Raw genomic sequence first — 22135 nt, forward strand, 5'->3', positions numbered from 1 at the left:
CTGGCCAAAATGCAGAATCACTGAAATCACTGAAATGATATGTATTTGCGATAATTTAAATAAATTGATTAATTAAAACAAAGAAGATAGGAGCAGCAGCTAGGATTTAGGAATGGCGGCACCCACTCCTAAAGGAATGTAGAGGAAACACTGATGTGGAGTTGCTTAAGTTAGAACATTATTATATCTTATATTGTTAACATATGATATTAATAAAGAGCCAGCTCCCCTCTTCCCAATATTAAGGTAAATATGGACTTGATATTAAAACCAGCCCACCTCCACCAGAATGATTCAAAGAAAAGTGTTTAGGGGTCAAAGGTCATGATGTGAAACATGATGGTAGCATCATCTGCTAAACATGGTGGAGGCAGTGTGATGAGCCTTCCACTGGTACTGGGTCGCAGTGGTACTGGGTCGCAGTGGTACTGGGTCGCAGTGGTACTAGGTCACAGTGGTACGGGGTCACAGTGGTACTGGGTCGCAGTGGTACTGGGTCGCAGTGGTACTGGGTCACAGTGGTACTGGGTCACAGTGGTACGGAGTCACAGTGGTACGGGGTCGCAGTGGTACTGGGTCGCAGTGGTACTGGGTCGCAGTGGTACGGGATTGCAGTGGTACTAGGTCGCAGTGGTACTGGGTCGCAGTGGTACGGGGTCGCAGTGGTACGAGGTCGCAGTGGTACTGGGTCACAGTGGTACTGGGTCACAGTGGTACGGGGTCGCAGTGGTACGGGATTGCAGTGGTACTGGGTCGCAGTGGTACTAGGTCACAGTGGTACGGGGTCGCAGTGGTACTGGGTCACAGTGGTACTGGGTCACAGTGGTACGGGGTCGCAGTGGTACGGGATTGCAGTGGTACTGGGTCGCAGTGGTACTGGGTCGCAGTGGTACGGGGTCGCAGTGGTACTAGGTCACAGTGGTACGGGGTCACAGTGGTACAGGGTCGCACTGGTACTGGGTCGCAGTGGTACGGGGTTGCAGTGGTACTAGGTCACAGTGGTACGGGGTCACAGTGGTACAGGGTCGCAGTGGTACTGGGTCGCAGTGGTACGGGATTGCAGTGGTACTGGGCCGCAGTGGTACTGGGTCGCAGTGGTACTGGGTCACAGTGGTACGGAGTCACAGTGGTACGGGGTCGCAGTGGTACTGGGTCGCAGTGGTACGGGATTGCAGTGGTACTGGGTCGCAGTGGTACTGGGTCACAGAGGTACTGGGTCGCAAGTCTTCATTAATGAGGTGAAAGACGAGAGAAGCACTCAGATGAAGGAAACAAGGAGAACCAGTCGGCCTGTTTCCAGCCAAATCCAGCGACGCTAATTTGACGATGAATCACAGTAAAGATGGACAGTGACCCAAAACATACTGCAAAAGGTACTCAGGAGTAACAAGTATGACCAACCAGGGTCAGACCTCAGGAGTAACAAGTATGACCAACCAGGGTCAGACCTTGAAGGAAGAGTGCTCAGAAAAAAACCAAAGGTATTTGAGGAAGACAATATTGATACTCACAGTCATAATAACAGTCAAGGACTGATATAAATACTGTTCAGGCATTAGTGTAATGACATAGACTGATGTATCACAAGTGGAGAACTGCTTTTGTCGGACTCACTTATTTGGCAGTACAGCTTAACAGATAAAACGTTTAATTTTGACAGGCTGTTTCAGGTCACATTCCATCAAGCTACTTTCTTCAGACCTGGAACATTTAGCAAAGCAATTTAAAATGTTTATGTTATACCAATCCTCATACTGAAAAAGTAAAAGCTGTAGTGAGCAAAGTCCAGCCAATTATCTTAGTAATCTTAATCTTTTGAAAAGGAAAATGCTAGTAAGCTAACTGAATCCTTCCAGTGTCGGTGCTATCAGCGAACTCAAGCTTTCCAGTCTCCCAGTTTCAGGCTCACACACCAGCGATGCTACATGCTAAAGGGTTTCAGGGCTCACACACCAGCGATGCTACATGCTAAAGGGTTTCAGGGCTCACACACCAATGAAGCTACATGCTAAAGAGTTTCAGGGCTCACACACCAGTGAAGCTACATGCTAAAGAGTTTCATGGCTCACACACCAGTGAAGCTACATGCTAAACAGTTCCATGGCTCACACACGAGTGATGCTACATGCTAAACAGTTTCATGGCCCACACACCAGTGATGCTACATGCTTTCGGGCTCACACACCAGTGATGCTACATGCTAAAGGGTTTCAGGGCTCACACACCAGTGGTGCTACATGCTAAACAGTTTCATGGCTCACACACCAGTGAAGCTACATGCTAAAGAGTTTCATGGCTCACACACGAGTGATGCTACATGCTAAACAGTTTCATGGCCCACACACCAGTGAAGCTACATGCTAAAGAGTTTCATTGCTCACACACGAGTGATGCTACATGCTAAACAGTTTCATTGCCCACACACGAGTGAGGCTACATGCTAAAGAGTTTCAGGGCTCACACACCAGTGATGCTACATGCTAAAGGGTTTCAGGGCTCACACACCAGTGATGCTACATGCTAAAGGGTTTCAGGTCTCACACACCAGTGATGCTACATGCTAAAGGGTTTCAGGGCTCACACACCAGTGATGCTACATGCTAAAGGGTTTCAGGGCTCACACACCAGTGAAGCTACATGCTAAACAGTTCCATGGCTCATACACCAGTGACGCTACATGCTAAAGGGTTTCAGGGCTCCCACACCAGTGACGCTACATGCTAAAGGGTTTCAGGGCTGTCGTGGTAAAATTATATCTTGGCCTTATACTCATTATATTTGATGATCATAGACTTCCTACCTTCCTGGCTTTAAAGGGGACATATCATGCTAAATCCACTTTTTTAGCCCTTAAATGCATTTTGTTGTATATTTAGAGTGTTTAGAAGTACAGAAAAGTTCAAAGTAGTCTCTTCAGGTGCTCCGTTGATATCTTTATATTCTGTTTTGGTCATATTTTGCGATCGGTTTCGATTTTTCTATTCTCTATTACGTTTTTTGAACAATGACGTCACAGTATTCGCAGCGGAACTGCCAAATTAGGACATCGACACTTCGAGCAATCCGCCATTTCTGTTTCTCGCTGCGATTTTGTAGTCCAACCGAAGTTACGAGAGGATAAGTCGAAATGTTCGGTTGTTGGATGTAGTAACCCACAAGCTTCGTTACACCGTCTCCCAGCATCAGAACCTTTTCCAAGTGCCTGGTTGAGTTTTATTTTTCACAGAAATGTACCCACATCTGTGGGTAAGGTCACTTTTCTGTGCGCGAATCACTTTAAGGACGACTGCTTCAACAACCTCCGCCAGTATAAAGAAGGATTTGCCGAAAGACTTGGTCTGATTGAGCGGTCAGTTCCTTCTATCTATGGAGACGACGAACAGAGCACTTCGGTAAGCTGTATATAACGCTAAAAAGTGTGATGATAAGACGTCCCTGTCATTGTTTTGTTAGCATTAGCAGTTGCACCGTCTTCATATGTTAGCGCTGTGTGCTCGTTTTAGATTATAATGTAACTTCTGTGTTAAATAGTCGTTGTAATACAGGCAGTATTGTAGTAGTGGGCATGGATGGAGAAGTTAGTGTAAATATAGTAACACACCATTGCGTTACATCCATATGAAGACGTTGTTCTTCAGGTGCATCATCGTCATTTTCATCTCGCTCCGCCGGGTCCGACTCTGGCTCCAACATGTATGGCTGGATGGACAAATCTTCCGTTGTTGACATTTTGTAAATAATGTGTGAATATAAAGTTTCTGCGCCGCTAGATAATTGTATCTGTTCTATCAAACTACAAAGATGGCCGAACAGGGTGGAGTTGAACCGAGTGTCACCTCTGCAACCTGGAGAGGAGGCGGGGTATGAAGTGTCTCATTTGCATTTGAAGAGACCGCCCCAAAACGAGTTGCTCTCAGAAGCACATCAGAAAAGGGGTTGAAAAGGGGCCTGTGGAGCTCTAATAATGAGGAATTCAGACCCAAGCATTGCAGTTCCGCTTTATATAGACCACAACTGTATGATTTATATGTAAAAAGGAAGGATTTAAAAGCATGATATGTCTCCTTTAAGCTAGAAACTCTTGGTTCACTCCTTTTTCCAGCTGGCTTTCAACTAGCAAACATTCCCTCACTCCCTTCTCCAGCAAGGCCTTATCTGCCTGGGAACCAAGGTCAATGGTCTGCTATTGCTAAGACCCAACAGTTCAATTGTTCTGCTTCAAACCCCTCCTTTTCCTACCCACCGGTTAAGACTCACAGGCGCAACTTGTGAGACGCACACTCGATCCTGCAGACAGCTGAACGCACTCTGCATGATCCTGTGCCTTGGGGACCCCAATAAACTTCTCCTGACAGAAACACCTTGTTCTAACACTTTATTCCAAACAGCACCGACAACAACAACAAAATATCCACGACAATTTGGTGTCAGAAGTGGGATGCGAATTTGACCGCCGAACCGGGACCGGAGGGAGAAAGGCCACTGATTTCTGTGTAGACGAAATCTCCTCGTACCCGTGAGACTGACGGACGGAGGACCCTCCGGGACCGGACCATCGGTTGTCAGTTCCGCATCCTGCGCGAAAGGACCCATTGACGTCCTCCACTAAAACAATCGGGTAAGACTGTTAATTTTTGGGGGGAATAATATAACAGGGTTTTTCGCTGACTAAAAGTGCCAAACCTGACCAAGAATTTAAAAGTCACGAGTGTCATAGAGTCCAGTCCATCGGGCAATACTGTAGAGATACAGCATCAGCCTACTAAGAAATAAAAAGACAATTCTATAAGAGATATAGTTGTCAGCTATTTATAAAACTGTCAGTTGTTTATGAAGCTGTTAGATTCCAATGCATCGGCGTACGTTTTGAAGACTGACAAAACTGTGCGAAGCCGTCAGTTATTTATAATATTCCAATGCATCGGTGTAAGCATTGATGACTGATAAAACCGGGCGAGGCTATCAGATTCCAATTCGTCGGCGTACGTTTTGAAGACTGGCAAAACTGGGCGAAGCTGTCAGTTATTTATAATATTCCAATGCATCGGCGTACGTTTTGATGACTGACAAAACTGGGCGAGGCTATCAGATTACAATTCGTCGGCGTACGTTTTGATGACTGACAAAACTGGGCGAGGCTATCAGATTACAATTCGTCGGCGTACGTTTTGAAGACTGGCAAAACTGGGCGAAGCTGTCAGTTATTTATAATATTCCAATGCATCGGCGTACGTTTTGATGACTGACAAAACTGGGCGAGGCTATCAGATTACAATTCGTCGGCGTACGTTTTGAAGACTGGCAAAACTGGGTGAAGCTGTCAGTTATTTATAATATTCCAATGCATCGGCGTATGCATTGATGACTGATAAAACCAGGCGAGGCTATCAGATTACAATTTGTCGGCGTACGTTTTGATGCCTGACAAAACTGGGCGAAGCTGTCAGTAATAGGTAATGAAGTGGACTGGACCTCTCCGATATTGGCAGACTTGACAAAAAAATATGGCACTGACTGAACCAAAAAATCTGATTATGGGTAAAAGATTTTAAACTGAAAAAAAAAGAAAAGAAAACGGTTGAATTAGAAGAAGCATTTTCTCACGCCAATCCATTCTCTTCTTCTCCTCCTCCATATGCTGGGAGACATCTCCCTACCCCCTACTCCTTCTCTGTATCGAGGTTGCTATCTCTGGAGGCTTGTGGAAAGACATGGACGACTGGGCCGCTCCCCGGCGCTGCGCTCCCCCCCCCCCCCCCCCCCCCCCCCCGACGCGGTGAAGCGACGTCGGGGGGGGGGGGGTTCATTGCACCAAGGTCGGACCATGAACACACACTGACACAGAGTGAGAGAAGGAAGGGAGGCAGAGACACACGGTGGTGAGGACATTCCAGTGGGAAGACGTAAACATGAGATCACACTTGAGATTTTGAGGATCTAATTAGAATTTGATATATGCAATGAAATTGATGAATTATTGCAAATGTCCAAAAATTAAATGGTTATAAAATCAACAATAGATTAGTGACTTCTCAACTCAACTCAACATGTAACTGAAGCCTGGAAACAATCGTCGTCCAAAAACCAAAACCTCAAATTAAGAAACTAATGAGGTGATTCTCAATAATTTTGTAGGTAATAGATTACCTCTGCTGAAACAAAATCCTGATTATCAGACATAATCTATATAGAACTTCAACAAAGAACAATCACTGTAACTTAGAACTAGTTAATGATCTGTTGCTTTAGTGAGCCATGGGTGATCTCATGTCTCAACAGGAGGGAAGGTTCAGATCATCAATGGATTTCAAATATTGTTATTGATAATGGATCAAATTAAATAAAATTAGAGTTATCACTCTAAATCAGTGGGTTTAGTCAAATAAAAGAACAGACAGAAGAAGTTTTAATTAATACTTGGTAATTAGGAATAAAGTCTCAAAAAAGAGATCCTTTGGGTCTCATAACAATTTATATCAAAGAGCTGAACTAAAGCCAGTAATAGATCATCAGATGCAGTAGAACCAGACCAGCACCAGGTTAATACTCTCAAACTCCAAATGGAGTGATTTCTGGTGGGTCATCACTAAGAACATTAATTTAGTCTAACCTGGTGTGGCGACGATGCAGCTGTCAGCATTCTGTGAGTTTGTCTTTATGTTGGTCTGTCTTGTGTGTTTTTGTTGTTTCTATGTTTAGTTTTATTTTAACCTGCTGCAGAGTTAGTGCTACACTTCTCCCCACGGTTGGTCGGATGGTTTATGGAGGAGTGAGGTCATTTCCTGTCGTACAGAATGAGAACAACACTCCCGACAGGGTCTTCGTCCTCACAGCTCTGATGGCTGCTGCTTTAACATTCTACTGAGAGTTTTCTTGCTCTACTGCTCCTGCAATGAAGAAACGCTTGCTCACCTTATTATTTTACTTTATTTTCATTCATTCTTTGTTTGCCAAAGCGTGAGGGAACATTGGAGGAATCTTGTTTTATCTCATAAGGAATGATGTGTAGTTTTGCCGTCTCTTAAACTTTGTCCAATGGCTCTCGGTCCGATTCCTGTGTTTCTGTCTCTCGGAGGTTTTTACAAGGAAAATTCTCCAGACCACTTGGTCCTTGGAGTCGGGTCCCGGCGTCCCTCTCGCCACCAGCATTGGAACTGAAAGGTGCACGAGGGAAGGGCCGGTCTGGTCTTTCCTAAAAAGAAATCCTCCAACTGAATTGTTGCAGGAGGCCGGTTCCCGCTGGGGGTGAGAGGGTGACGGAGTCCGAACAGTAGTTAGCAAACAGAGAAAGAAAATTTACCATAAATAAAAAAAATGAGTTCTTATGCAGTGAAAATAACTTCGACTACACGACTTCCGGTTTTGAACAAAACAGTTAAAAAGCTCCTCCATTGAGCCTAATGAGGATAAATGTTATCACTTCTCCTAACGATTCCTGAGTTTTAGTTTGAGGGAAAAAAGTAGTTCTCCAGTCTCCTGCACCAAAAGGAACGATTTTATTTTTTCCAAACATGAAACTTGAATTATAATTTTTCCCTTAAAAAAGAACAGTCAAAGGTGTATTTGCCTTCTTTGCCCCCTGGAATTTACTCTTTTTCTAATGTTGCACTGTTGACAAGTTAGCGCTCTCTGGGAGGCGGAGCCTGGAGAGGAATGGAGAAGTGACGTAGGAGGAGGAACACGTTCTCTCGGTCTGCAGGGAATGCTGTGTTTTCATCGAATTGTCCCTCCTGTCTCCTTCTCTGTCCACGTCTCCTTCACCTGGAAGTGTTTTGTGTGGCGGCCATGATGAGGACGGTCTGAGTTCTCAACAAGCAAAGGAAAGGAGGCTCGTTGCTTCCTTTAGAACCTCCTTTAGCCTAGGAACCACTGGAACCACAGGCCAGGGGTGTAAATCGGAGTAAACCGAAGTACCGGAGGAAAACCAGCACACAGAGAGATCATGAAGACTCCTGCCGGGATTTTTTTTGTTTTAACTGGACCTTGTGGCTGTGAGGCGAGAGGCTGTGGACTCTGTGGATTCAGGACGTGGTGAGTGGAACATGTATTACCGTATCCTATTATTTAGTCCTTTATCGTCTCCCACTTTAGACCTTCTTCCTCGCCATGTTTTCTCCTGGTTGAAGGAGCTCTGCGTCGCAACGTGACTTGACGTCGGGCTGGGAAATGAATCCTTAAGAAGAATCGATCCCATACAAGGCGTACGATTCCCATGGAATTGATCAATTGGAACCGGTTCTAAGTCAGAACCGGTTTTCAATTCCCATCCCTAGTCAGAACGCTACGACAGTTTTGCGTCTTCATTTGAAATCAGGTCTGTTGTTGGTCTGTGGGAAGAGCCCAGGAGAACACCCACAGGGAGAACATGCAACATGTCGGATTTCAGGAACCGGCAGGCGGAACGCCGACACTCACCGGCGAGACGAACCTCCTCCGTGACGTCAGCTCTGATGTCAGAGAAATCCCACATGGCCAAGAAGCTGTCGAAACACGAGCCCTCCTCTGCCTCCTGAACAGAAAGTAGGTCAGTGGGTAGGTAGGTAGGTAGGTCGGTAGGTAGGTGGGGGTGGGTAGGTGGGTGGGTAGGTAGGAGGGTAGGTACCTGTACGTAGGGCTTGTAGGTGAAGGTGTAGTGGTGAGCAATGGCTGCCAGGAACATCTCTATGCAGATGATAAAATCCTAAATCAGTTAACTCAACGTAACCTCTGCTAACATACCGACCATTACACGGTTGTATGGTACACTGCTGTACAGTACACTACTGTATAGTACAGCACTGTAGATACACTACTGTATAGTCAAGTCTGTCATGCTCTTCCCGTGTGTGCAAAGGTTTCCTCTGGTTCCCCAGTTTCCTCCCACAGTCCAAAAACTTTTATGTCAGGTTAATTGGTGACCCTAAATTGCCCCTCGGTGTGAATGCGAGTGTGTGTGGTTGTTTGTCTGTTGTCTGGCCAGAGGCCAGAGGCCAGAGTGCCAGGTCCCGACCAAGGCTGCTTGCACCTTTAACTTAGTTTAGTTTGCATTGCAAGTTCAACTGTACGAAGCCACCAACTGAATGTAAGTGATGCATTGTGAGATTATCTTTTTCCTAAAGTCATAATTGACTATTTATATGTAAACACAAAGTCAGGTGGAGAAATGCTGTGTAAGGCCTGGTTACACCACAATGTTTTAAATACAAAGAGATTAGTCTTTTATTGTTTCAGAAAAGTTTCCCACGTTTTGAAAATGTTGTCCATTTACTTGGAAAGAGCAGATATGCTGAAAACAGTTGTACCTGTTACCATGGCAACAGCAGAACAAGCAGGTTCACTTTGATCTTCAAAGCCTTAGATGTTGAAAGCATCACGTTATTTATCATTGTGGTGAACTTGAAAGCCATGTTATGATGTCAACGAGATGCTTTGAACTTCAAAGCTTTGATCATCATAACTAGAGAGACTATACCTAGCAAATCAGACTACAGAGATGTCAGCCTGATCGACTGATGAACTGAGACAACGTGAGACAGCATTGCAGTGAGGAGCATCTTTAAGATTTATAATTCAAAATATTTCAGAGAATTCTACAAGAGAAATGGAAAACCGACAGGAGAAAACCATGGCGTGTACTAGTGACATGATCACACAACTGCAGAAGGACCTGAGTTATTACCAAAACTTGAACTTTGACCGGGTTGAGGAGCAGCTTAAGTTCTGGCATCAATTAAGGAGAGTGGAAGAAGACAGAGACAAACTGCTGAAAGAAAATGAAGATTTGGTCAGAGCTCTGGAGGGGTCTAAAGGTGACCTGGAGAGTGAAGTGGCCACTCAGTTGGAGGAGAAAGGTAAAGACGAATGTGCTCTGTTTTCCAAGTGCCAGAAGGATCACAGCCAGCTTTCTCCAGTGGACGACAGTTTGAAAGAGGACTATGACAAACTGCTGGAAGACAAGGAGGAGTTGAGTAACGAGGTCAGAGCTCTGGAGACCAAACAAGAACAGTTGGACTCTGAACTCCAAGACAAGGACCAACGGTTGAGAGACATGGAGGAGGAGGTTCAGGCGTTGGAAAAGAGTCTCCAGGTAGAAAGAGAAGAAAATGAGAATAAGTTGCAGGAGAGAGCCGAACAAATCGGTGAGTTGATTCACACCTTTCATAGTCAGGTTGAAAAATACCGTGAGCACATGGGCAACTGTGAGAAGAACTCTCAAGACCTTCAATTAGAAGTGTTTGCCCTCAAAAGTGCCTTGGACCTGAAGGAGACTGAGTGTGGCGATCTAAAAACGGAACTGCAGGAACTGAAGGACGATTTAACAATCGACAAGACAAGCCTGGAGAAGTCCCTGGATCAACTTGAGATTTCATCTGAACAGAAATCCCCCCTGCAGTCTGCGTTTGAGCAGAAGGTTAATGAGCTTGCTTCACAAGTCAGCAGTTTGAAAGAGGACAATGACAAACTGCTGGAGGACAAGGAGCAGTTGAGTAACCAGGTCAGAGCTCTGGAGACCAAACAACAGTTGGACTCTGGGTTCCTTGAAGACCACCAACAGCTCAGAGAAATTGAGGAGGTTCAGGCCTTGGTAAACAGTCTGCAGTTAGAAAGAGAAGAAACTAACCGGAAGATGCAGGAGAGAGACGACAAAATCAATGAGCTGTCGTATGCCTTGGGTCATCAGGCCGAGTTGCACGATGAGTACATAGAGGACTGTGTCAACAACACTCATGAACTTGAATTGGAAGTGGACACCCTCACAAGTGACTTGGACCTGAAGGAGACCGAGTGTGAGAACCTCAAAAAGGAACTGCAGGAACTGAAGGGCGATGCACTAATCGCCAGGACCAGCCTGGAGAAGTCCCTGGATCAACTAGAGAAGTCCAAGGCTGAAGAGAAGAGGACCAAGGCTGAACTAGAGAGGACAATGCTGATGAAGCTGGAGGAAGCAGCTGAACAGAAATCCTCCCTGCAGTCTGCGTTTGAGCAGAAAGATAATGAGTCTACTTCACAAGTCAGCAGTTTGAAAGAAGACAATGACAAAGTGCTGGAGGACAAGGAGCAGTTGAGTAACCAGGTCAGAGCTCTGGAGACCAAACAAGAAAAGTTGGACTCTGAACTCCAAGACAAAGACCAACGGCTGAGAGACATGGAGGAGGAGGTTCAGGCGTTGGAAAAGAGTCTCCAGGTAGAAAGAGAAGAAAATGAGAATAAGTTGCAGGAGAGAGCCGAACAAATCGGTGAGTTGCTTCACGCCTTTCGTAATCAGGTTGAAAAATACCGTGAGCACATGGGCAACTGTGAGAAGAACTCTCAAGACCTTCAATTAGAAGTGTTTGCCCTCAAAAGTGCCTTGGACCTGAAGGAGACTGAGTGTGGTGATCTAAAAACGGAACTGAAGGACGATTTAACAATCGCCAAGACCAGCCTGGAGAAGTCCCTGGATACACTAGAGAAGTCCCTGGATCAACTTGAGAAGTCCAAGACTGAAGAGAAGAGGACCAAGGCTGAACTAGAGAGGACAATGCTGATGAAGCTGGAGGAAGCAGCTGAACAGAAATCCTCCCTGCAGTCTGCGTTTGAGCAGAAGGTTAATGAGCTTACTTCACAAGTCAGCAGTTTGAAAGAGGACAATGACAACCTGCTGGAGGACAAGGAGCAGTTGAGTAACCAGGTCAGAGCTCTGGAGACCAAACAACAGTTGGACTCTGGGTTCCTTGAAGACCACCAACAGCTCAGAGAAATGGAGGAGCAGGTTCAGGCCTTGGTAAACAGTCTGCAGTTAGAAAGAGAAGAAACTAACCGGAAGATGCAGGAGAGAGACGACAAAATCAATGAGCTGTCGTATGCCTTGGGTCATCAGGCCGAGTTGCACGATGAGTACATAGAGGACTGTGTCAACAACACTCATGAACTTGAATTGGAAGTGGACACCCTCACAAGTGACTTGGACCTGAAGGAGACCGAGTGTGAGAACCTCAAAAAGGAACTGCAGGAACTGAAGGGCGATGCACTAATCGCCAGGACCAGCCTGGAGAAGTCCCTGGATCAACTAGAGAAGTCCAAGGCTGAAGAGAAGAGGACCAAGGCTGAACTAGAGAGGACAATGCTGATGAAGCTGGAGGAAGCAGCTGAACAGAAATCCCCCCTGCAGTCTGCGTTTGAGCAGAAAGATAATGAGTCTACTTCACAAGTCAGCAGTTTGAAAGAGGACAATGACAAAGTGCTGGAGGACAAGGAGCAGTTGAGTAACCAGGTCAGAGCTCTGGAGACCAAACAAGAACAGTTGGACTCTGAACTCCAAGACAAAGACCAACGGCTGAGAGACATGGAGGAGGAGGTTCAGGCGTTGGAAAAGAGTCTCCAGGTAGAAAGAGAAGAAAATGAGAATAAGTTGCAGGAGAGAGCCGAACAAATCGGTGAGTTGCTTCACGCCTTTCGTAATCAGGTTGAAAAATACCGTGAGCACATGGGCAACTGTGAGAAGAACTCTCAAGACCTTCAATTAGAAGTGTTTGCCCTCAAAAGTGCCTTGGACCTGAAGGAGACTGAGTGTGGCGATCTAAAAACGGAACTGAAGGAAAAAGGTGACGATTTAACAATCGCCAGGACCAGCCTGGAGAAGTCCCTGGATCAACTTAAGAAGTCCAAGACCGAAGAGGAGAGGACCAAGGCTGAACTAGAGAGGACAATGCTGATGAAGCTGGAGGAAGCAGCTGAACAGAAATCCCCCCTGCAGTCTGCGTTTGAGCAGAAGGTTAATGAGCTTACTTCACAAGTCAGCAGTTTGAAAGAGGACAATGACAACCTGCTGGAGGACAAGGAGGAGTTGAGTAACCAGGTCAGAGCTCTGGAGACCAAACAACAGTTGGACTCTGGGTTCCTTGAAGACCACCAACAGCTCAGAGACATGGAGGAGGAGGTTCAGGCCTTGGTAAACAGTCTGCAGTTAGAAAGAGAAGAAACTGACCCGAAGGTGCAGGAGAGAGACGAACTAATCAGTGAGCTGCTGGACGCCTTTCGTAATCGGGAAGAAAAATACAGTGATCACCTGGGCGACTGTGAGAAGAACACTCAAGACCTTCAATTAGAAGTGTTTGCCCTCAAAAGTGCCTTGGACCGTAAGGAGATTGAGTGTGAGAACCTCAAAAAGGAACTGAAGGAAAAGTGTGACGATGTAGCGACCGTCAGCACCAACCTGGAGACGTCCCTGGATGAACTGGAGGAGTTCAAGGCTGAGGAGGAGAGGACGATGGAGATGAAGCTGCAGGAAGCAGCTGCAGTTATCCAGGCAACGTACTGGATCATTGTGGTGATGAGGGAGCAGAGCCGTAAAGCAAAGCTCTTTGTTGGCCAACCGCTCGACATCCCCGCCCTCACCTATGGTCAGGAAGGTTTGGTCATGACCGAAATAATGAGATCGTGGTTACAAGAGGCCCAGATGAGTTTTCTCCGTAGGTTGGCGGGCGTCGATCGTGATGATAGAGTGTTGAACTCAGCCATTCCAGAGGGACTCAGAGTCGAACCGCCGCTCTTCTACATTGAGAGGAGCCAGTTGAGGTCGTCCGGGCTTCTGGCTAGGACGCCCCCTGGTGGCCTCTCTTTAGTGGTCTACCAGGCACGTCCATCTGGGTGGAGGCCCCAAGGTTGGCCCAGGACTCGCCGGGGAAATTATATCTTTGGCTTGATCAGGGAGCGTCTCAGGGTCCCCCCAGAAGAGCTGGGAGAAGGTATGGTTTCTCTGCTCTTTACACTGCTACCTCCACCCCAAACGGACGAAGTAGGAAAGAAGGTGGATGGATGGATGGATGGATCGGTCAGAGCGATGGAGTCCAAACAAGAAAAGTATGACTCTGAGCTGATTGGTGCAGAGAGGTTGGAGTCTCCCTCTGCTGCCGTGGCAGAACAGGCTGACGAGAGGACAGGCGTGAGGCTGATGAAGGTGGTGTGTGGATCGTTTCACCAGGGGTACCAGGGCTTTTTTTATGGAGGAGTCCAGTGCATGGCGATAGCTGCTGTCAGCTTAGCCAAACACACCATGAACAGCGTGTTCTCGTGGGAGACGTATGATCTTGATCACGCTGTGGTGTTAGGTGATCAGTTGTACACGACTTTGCGTGACAACCACATCTTTACTCATCCTTCATACCTGATGTCGGTCCCAGATTTGCCGGAGCAGCTGGAGATAGATGAGCAGCAGATCAAGTTTGCTCCTGGTGACTCTGTGTTCGGTGATATAGGTGTGACTGAAGGCCAGCTCATCGATGAGGGTGTGTTCATCAGTCTGAGAAACGGACTGGAGAGGATCTTCAGTCAGTACAGTACATGTCTCATGACAATGTGTGAGCACACTTCAGCCATCGTCTGTGAGGCTGGACGCTTCGCTGTGGTGGACAGTCACTCACGCAGCGACCTTGGCTTGGTACACGACAACGGTACCAGTGTGGTTCTGCAGTTTGCTTGTCTGGATGACCTGCATCAGTATATCTGTTGTTTGGCTGACTGCTTGAGTTCAGGAGAGAAGTACTTTGAGCTCTGTGGCGTCAGTATCAGCACTGTCTGCTCTCTTCGGTGAAGATTCATGTCATTGAGATGACTTCCCCCAAAAAACATGCACTGGGCAAGACTGCCGCCCCTCCCAGCTGCCCGAGCGCTGCTCTGATGAGGGTGGAAGAGGCGGCGATGGCAGGATGACGGAGGGACGACGGGATGATGGAGGGACGACGGCGGGACGACGGGATGATGGAGGGATGACAGCGGGCAAGACCGCCGCCTTTCCCAGCCCCCCCCTGAGCGCTGCTCTGTGCGGCTGCAACCAATGGTCATTCCAGATGGAAGTTCCCCTCTGGGGATTAATACAGGGCTTTAAAAATAAAAAAATAAAAAAATAAAAAATTTATAACAACAGAGTCTCTTATACATACTTCAGCCTCCTAAAACCTTCCAGACATTTCCAGCCACTGTGGCACTGCCTTCCTGGACTTCTTCAGCTCCAGAATAAAAACATGTATTTTTATTAGAATGGAAAAACAAATATGAAAGTGTTGAAAATTCAAAATCATGATATAATTAAAGATGTTTTACACTCAGTTTCATTTAAATATACATGATGTTTCTCCAAATAAAAGAAAAATATATTTAAATAAATTAAAAATAGTTTCAATCAATAAATCATCATTTAAATGCGAAACTGAAACAAAAATGATGTGATTTCACTTGAAACGTAGTGTAATCGAGATCGAACCCCCCCCCCCCCCCCCACACACACACACAAATATAAATTTTATAAGCGCCTACAGAAAAAGTCCGTTGGCTCCGTAGATGTTTTGTAAAGAAGTGCAGCTGCGACACCGACAAATCAAAACATTTTATTTGAATCACAACAAGACATTGGACAATAAATATAAACACACGGTGTGAAGTAAACACAATGCAGGGCTGTTGGGAGGCTGCTGGGCCACAGGGAGCCTGCAGGGCGGCGCTCTGTCAGTGCCGGGTGGGTTTGGACTGCAGGACGGTGCCGTGGTGGAGAGGCAGAGGCAGCAGGCTGCTGGACAGAGAGCTGGAGTCGCACCAGCAGCACAGGCAGGACTGTGGGGGCGGAGCCAGGTGAGTTAAATACAGCCCGTTTACAAACAACATCACATGATCTTACCTTTTTTCATTAAGAGACGCCCCCTAGTGGTGAAACATTATAGTTCTTTTAAACAGTGAATTCTTTTATGAACTTACTTACTGCCAATACCAGCACATGCTTCATTAGTCTGCACAATACACACATTAGCTGAAGCTGATGATGTCATGGCCCCGCCTCTCGGCCTTCAACCCCGCCTCCCTCTCTTCTCTTAACCACATGGTGAACTACATCCTCTGGGTGGCGCTGCAGAAGCTACTGCCGCTCCTCGCATTAATAAGACAAGATGTCGGATTTGTTCATTTCTACGTTTTGTTCTTGCTCCGGTTCTTCTTCTCTGTTTTGTGGCGTATTTCTATGGCGGCGTTGCAGCGCCACCTACAGGTCTGGCAGATGTGCTACATCAGTTTACGTAGTTTCGCCTGGATGGGAAACTTTGGAAGAACAAAGATGGTTTGGACTGAAACTCCAGGCCTGAAGCTGCGTCTCGTCGTCGACGTGTCCGATTCCCACCAGCCTCTTATCAAAGGTCGCGACCTTTCTATGTTTAGACTCCCTCTTCTAAACATCCGAGCTGTTATCGGAGTCTCACGCCCCACCCCGACCCCGCGACCTCGCTGAGGTCACTCCCGTCCGCTCTGCCGTTTTCACTTTACCTTGAAGCAGTTCTTGAACTTCTTGGAGACGAAGAAGAGGACGATGGGATTGATGCAGGAGTTGACGGTGGCCATGTTGATGCTGAAGTAGTCCAGGACCAGCAGGAAGCTGCAACGACAGGTCGGAGTCAAGCTTTGAGACGCAGGAGTTGCTGCGTCGGCGTTATCCGGGAAACTTATGTGAGTCCGTTTCCACGACAACGGGGGAAACGCCACGCTTTGTTACCAAGGCGGAGCTTTCTGCTCCGAACCATTGGGCTCGGTTGCCGTGGAAACGGGCAAAAAAGTAAGAGTCTCTGGTCCGTTTCACACCGACTCTTTTAAGTGCGACACGGCGTGTCACAGGCTAACGTGTCCCCCCGTGAAGGAAGATGGACGCGTTGTTCGGGTACTATTTCCTTTACCTACTTTCCTCTGTACTTTTTTTTTCCTATTAAAAAAAACAACCTATGTACTGGCAATATTTTCAGTATTTTTATTATTTGAGTAGTACTAGCTATAGTCTAATCATTATTTTTTAGCGGGCAGCTCAGACTGTTTTTAGCATCGATTCGACCCGTTTTGAAAATCACTGTCAGGCAAATAACATGAGAATGTTTCTATTCTGCTGGTCTGAATCGAGAAGCGTTCATCGAGTCGGGCGGCGGCGTACTTGAGCAGCTGGCAGCGGCCGGCGTCGTGGGCCTGGTAGACGGTTCTCTTCAGCAGGCGACTCAGGTGCAGCGGAAACCAGCACAGAGCGAAGATCAGCACCAGGCAGAACACGGCCTTGGCCACCTCCCTGCGCTGGAGAGCAGAGCGGCGGTGAGAACCTGGACCACGCCTCCAGCGGCGGCGTGTTTTGCGTTTACCTGCTTGAGGTGTTCGCTCAGTGAGATCCTCAGGCTGCCCTTCTCGTGGCGAAGCATCTCGCAGGTCATCAGGCCGTAGAACACGGCGGAGCAGGCCAGCGGCACGCAGAAGTAGAACCCAAACAGCCACCAGTCCTTGGCGTCACGATAGAACTGGAACGAAGAGAAACATGTGGAACCGAACAAGCGCCTTCCTTGAAGGAGTCGTCACCCGGTGTTCTCTCGTAAACAGTCTCCCTTTAATCAACTTAAAATCAATTCAGAAAGTTTAATAGAAAAATAGATCAAACATGGAGCTTCGTTCTGAACCTTTTTCTTACTGCGACTTCCTGTCTGGGAGAACATGAGAGACTCTGACTGGCAGGATGTTGATTGGCTGCAGGAACAGTCAGTCATGGATAGATTAGCAATAGCATAGCAATAGCACAGTGATAGAGCAGCGATAGCATGCTGATAGCACAGCGATAGCACAGCGATAGCACAGCGATAGCACAGCGATAGCGTAGCAATAGCATAGCAACAGCACAGTGATAGCACAGCGATAGCATTGTGATAGCACAGCGATAGCATAGCGATAGCACAGTTATAGCACAGCGATAGCATAGCGATTGCACAGCAATAGCACAGTGATAGCATTGTGATAGCATAGTTATAGCATAGCGATAGCACAGTTATAGCACAGCAATAGCATGGTGATAGCATAGTAATAGCATAGCGACAGCACAGTGATAGCATAGTGATAGCATAGCGATAGTATAGTGATCACATAGTGATAGCATAGTGATAATGTAACGATAGCATAGTGATAACATAGTGATAGCATAGCGATAGTATAGTGATAACATAGTGATAGCATAGCAATAGCATAGTGATAGCATAGTGATAACATAGTGATAGCATAGCGATAGCATAGTGATAACATAGTGATAGCATAGCAATAGCATAGTGATAACATAGTGATAGCATAGCAATAGCAGAGTGATAACATAGCGATAGCATAGTGATAATGTAGCAATAGCATAGTGATAACATAGTGATAGCATAGTGATAACAGTGATAGCATAGTGATAATGTAGCAATGGCATAGTGATAGCATAGTGATAACATAGTGATAGCATAGTGATAACAGTGATAGCATAGTGATAATGTAGCAATAGCATAGTGATAGCATAGTGATAATGTAACGATAGCATAGTGATAGCATAGTGATAATGTAGTGATAGCATAGTGATAGCATAGTGATAGCATAGTGATAGCATAGTGATAGTATAGTAATAACATAGTGATAGCATAGTGATAGCATAGTGATAACATAGTGATAGCATAGTGATAATGTAGCAATAGCATAGTGATAGCATAGTGATAATGTAGCAATAGCATAGTGATAGCATAGTGATAGCATAGTGATAACATAGTGATAGCATAGTGATAGCATAGTGATAGCTTAACACCAAACCTTTCTGGAAACGATGCAAAAACGAGTTTTCAGTTGAAACGTATAAGCGTATAAACTTTCCTGAAATGGAAACACGACGCGTTTTCACTTGAGCTGGTGTTGCGTGAACGTGAAACTTTTCAGAAATGAAAACACAAAAACAATGACATCTACGTGAAATGTTGTCATGTAAATGCGAAACTTTTCTCAAAGGGAAACGCAACAACAATTTACGTGAAATATAAATAGTCTGGAACAAACACAAAAACCGTGTTTTCACTTGAAACGTCACAAAAACCTTTTTCTGAAACTAAAGTTCCCAAAATGACGAGATTCACGTAAAAACCTTTGGGAAAACTTGTGTAAACACGAGACAGAAGCACAAAACTTGTGTAAAGCGAAATTGCAAAACTGATGAGGTTTACGTGAAACACTAAAGTGGAAACGCCAAACTTTTCTCAAACAAAAACGTTTTAACGACTTTTCACTTGGAACGTCGTCGAGTTTTTTTTACTGTAAAACTTGACACAACAATTACATGATGACGTCTTTCAGGGTGTTTCAAAAGTTTCTCAGTACGTTTACATGTCCACCAGCACACACACACACACACACGCACACACACACACACACACACACACACACACACACACACACACACACACACACACACACACACACACACACACACTCACAGTCATGAAGGGCGTCCGCGGCTGCAGCATGCACGTCCTCATGGTCACGTTCTTGTAGTCGAAGGTCACCATGTCGAAGCCGACGGCCTCCGGCACGGCGAGCAGCATCGCCAGCAGCCAGATGGACACGATCTCCACCGCCGTCGCCATGGGAACGCCGTTCCCCTGCACCCGGGACCAGGACGCCACCGCACGGTACCTGTGAGCACGAGGCGGCACAGTCTCACAACCAGGCCTTTCCTGTCCAAGCTTACTCAGCAAAAATCCCATAGAGACGGGGTTCCGGTGTTTTCAAAAAGTTGTATTTTCCCCCGTTTCAATGGAGACGGGCTTAGGGTGTTTTCAAAAAAATGTTTTAGCCTAATTTTCATGGAGACGGGGTTTGACTGTTTTCAAAAAGTTGCGTTTCTCCTGATCTCCATGGAGACCGTTTGAATGTTTTGAAAAAGTTTAATTTTCCCCATTTCCATGGATTCAGTGTTTTAAAAAAGTAGCGTTATTCCCTGTTGCGTCTTTTTCAAAGGCCAGTTTGAGTGTTTTCAAAAAGTTGCTTCATTGCCATGGAGACGGAGTCCAAACATTTTCAAAATGTTGCATTCCCCCCGGTTTCCATGGAGACTAGGTCAGATCGTCTGGACTGTGTGGGTTATAGGTTATCATTGAGTGTCAGATTGTTGTGTTGCCGCGTTGCCGCGTTGCCGCGTTGCCGCGTTGCCGCGTTGCCGCGTTGCGTTACCTGTCGACACTCAGAGCACACAGGTTGAGGACGGTGATGCCGACTGAAGCTTTCTGCAGGAAGGGGAAGAGCTTACAGAGGAAGAGACCGAACCACGAGTCAGGGAACGGCCAGCGCATCGCCAGGAGCTGCACACACACACACACACACACACACACACACACACACACACACACACACACACACACACACACACACACACACACACACACACAAAGATATGTCAGCATGGCTCTGCAGTGTATTTCCGACAACGGTTCCGTACCGATCAACGGTTCCGTACCTTGTAGATGTTGATTGGCCGGTCGATGGCGATGTAGATCAGGTCTCCCAGGGCGAGGCTGGCGATGAGCGCGTTGGGTCCGTTCCTCATGTTCTTGTTCTGGCAGATGATCCTCAGCAGTGTTCCGTTACCGATCACGCCCACCACCAAGATGGCGGCGGACAGCAGCGTGTTGACGTACTTAAAGACCGTCTTTATCGACGTGGACCGTACGCAGCTCGGGGGTGCCGGCTGAGACGCGGGTTTCGGCCTCGCCTCCTCTGGGGGCGCCGGCGAGTCGTAAAGGTCGGCTGAGCGCGACGCCGTCAGGCCGGGAGGCGACGGCGGCGACTCGGAGGTGGAGTCGCCGTAGCAACCGACCGGATCGACCAACGCCGAGAAGCAGACGACCAGCAGCAGGGCGAAGGCGGGCGATGTGGACGGCGGTCCGGGAATCCTTCCGGAACCGTCTCTAACGGCGACGCTCTTCACCATCGCGGCTCCAGAAAACATTCGTGAGGTGACCTTCGCCCAAAACCGATAACCAAGAAATGAAAAATTTTAAAAACCTTTTCCAGGACTCGGAACCGACTCTGGAACCCAAACGGATCCTCGTCTGGAGCGGCTTGTTTCCAGAATATTCCAGAACCTCGAGGACCAGAAGATCGAGTATCTTCCAGAATCAGCGGCGGACTCTGGAATCGTTCCTGGAACCTGTCCTGAAATCTGTCCTGGAACTTTTCTGGAATCTTTCCTGGAACCTGTCCTGAAACTTTCTGGAACCTGTCCTGGAACTTTTTGGAACCTGTCCTGGAACTTTCTGGAACCTGTCCTCCAACCTGTCCTGAAACTTTCTGGAACCTGTCCTGGAACTTTTTGGAACCTGTCCTGGAACTTTCTGGAACCTGTCCTGGAACTTTTTGGAATCTGTCCTGGAACTTTTCTGGAATCTTTCCTGGAACTTGTCCTGGAACTTTCTGGAACCTGTCCTGGAACTTTTTGGAACCTGTCCTGGAACTTTTTGGAACCTGTCCTGGAACTTTCTGGAACCTGTCCTGGAACTTTTTGGAATCTGTCCTGGAACTTTTCTGGAACCTGTCCTGGAACCTGTCCTGGAACTTTCTGGAACCTGTCCTGGAATCTTTTCTCAGTATAACAAAACTAAAGCTCTGGATCTAAAAGATGTCGGATCGTTCACCTCCGAAAGGTCTGGTTCTTCTTCTGTGGTTTCCAGGTTCCGTTTGCAGGAGAGGCTGAGGGGCTGAGGGGCTGAGGGGCTGAGCGTTCTCGCCGCGGGTCAGAGCGCTCTGGAGAGCCAGAGCTGACAGCACTCAGCTTTTACTCCCTCCCTCCGTCAGAGAGCTGGGAATCAGCCCCCACCCACCCACCCCCCCACCCCCCCACCCCCCCACCCCCCCACCACCCCCACCACCCCCACCACCCCCCACCAGCTACAGTGGAACATCTCATAAACACTCTGAAGTCGCAGAGTCGCTCTGAACTCTGATGGCGAGGAGGTCGGAGCGGTTAGAACCGCGGCGCGATGCCAGACCCAGTTTACAGCTTCCAACCCAACCTGGAGCGTCACTGTCAAGAACTGATCACACAGGAAGTGGAATGTAAGGTCACCGTGACGGGCCACTAGTTGGCGCTGTTTGTTTTCGAACCAAAAGCACACACACACACACACACACACACACACACACACACACACACACACACACACACACACACACACACACACACACACATTCATATCGAGTTCACTCTGTCGTGTCTGTTTGACTTTGTTCCACATTCAAACGCTCCTTTGTGCCTCTTCACATCTTTTCGAGGTTGAATTGGATCTCCAGAATAAAAGCCTGGTGTTTTGTAATAAGCCCCAGCAGG

General features: G+C 47.0%; 1 protein-coding gene across 1 annotated transcript; it reads right to left on the minus strand.

Moving 5' to 3' along the window:
- Window positions 1-15329: 15329 nt before the first annotated feature.
- On the minus strand, window positions 15330-21259 carry ednrab (endothelin receptor type Ab). The gene is made up of 7 exons (XM_080493961.1): window positions 20267-21259; window positions 19984-20111; window positions 19248-19446; window positions 17118-17270; window positions 16919-17052; window positions 16267-16375; window positions 15330-15567 (listed from the first exon to the last, which is right to left on the minus strand). Exons 1-7 carry the CDS (start codon window positions 20756-20758, stop codon window positions 15463-15465), a joined length of 1320 nt encoding a protein of 439 aa, XP_080350087.1. The 5' UTR covers window positions 20759-21259; the 3' UTR covers window positions 15330-15462.
- Between the last annotated feature and the right edge of the window lie 876 nt (window positions 21260-22135).

This window comes from Lipophrys pholis, assembly GCF_963383615.2.
Source record: "Lipophrys pholis genome assembly, contig: SCAFFOLD_131, whole genome shotgun sequence".
NCBI classification, from domain to species: Eukaryota; Metazoa; Chordata; class Actinopteri; order Blenniiformes; family Blenniidae; genus Lipophrys; species Lipophrys pholis.

Bases quoted from the DNA above. Each gene is read 5' to 3' on its own strand.
- ednrab (XM_080493961.1), bottom strand. From the start codon at position 20,758: ATGTTTTCTGGAGCCGCGATGGTGAAGAGCGTCGCCGTTAGAGACGGT. The intron at 19,447-19,983 runs GTAACGCAACGC...TCGTGCTCACAG, and splicing joins TGTGCTCTGAGTGTCGACAG to GTACCGTGCGGTGGCGTCCT. The intron at 15,568-16,266 runs GTAAAGTGAAAA...CCGCCCCCACAG, and splicing joins AGTTCAAGAACTGCTTCAAG to TCCTGCCTGTGCTGCTGGTG.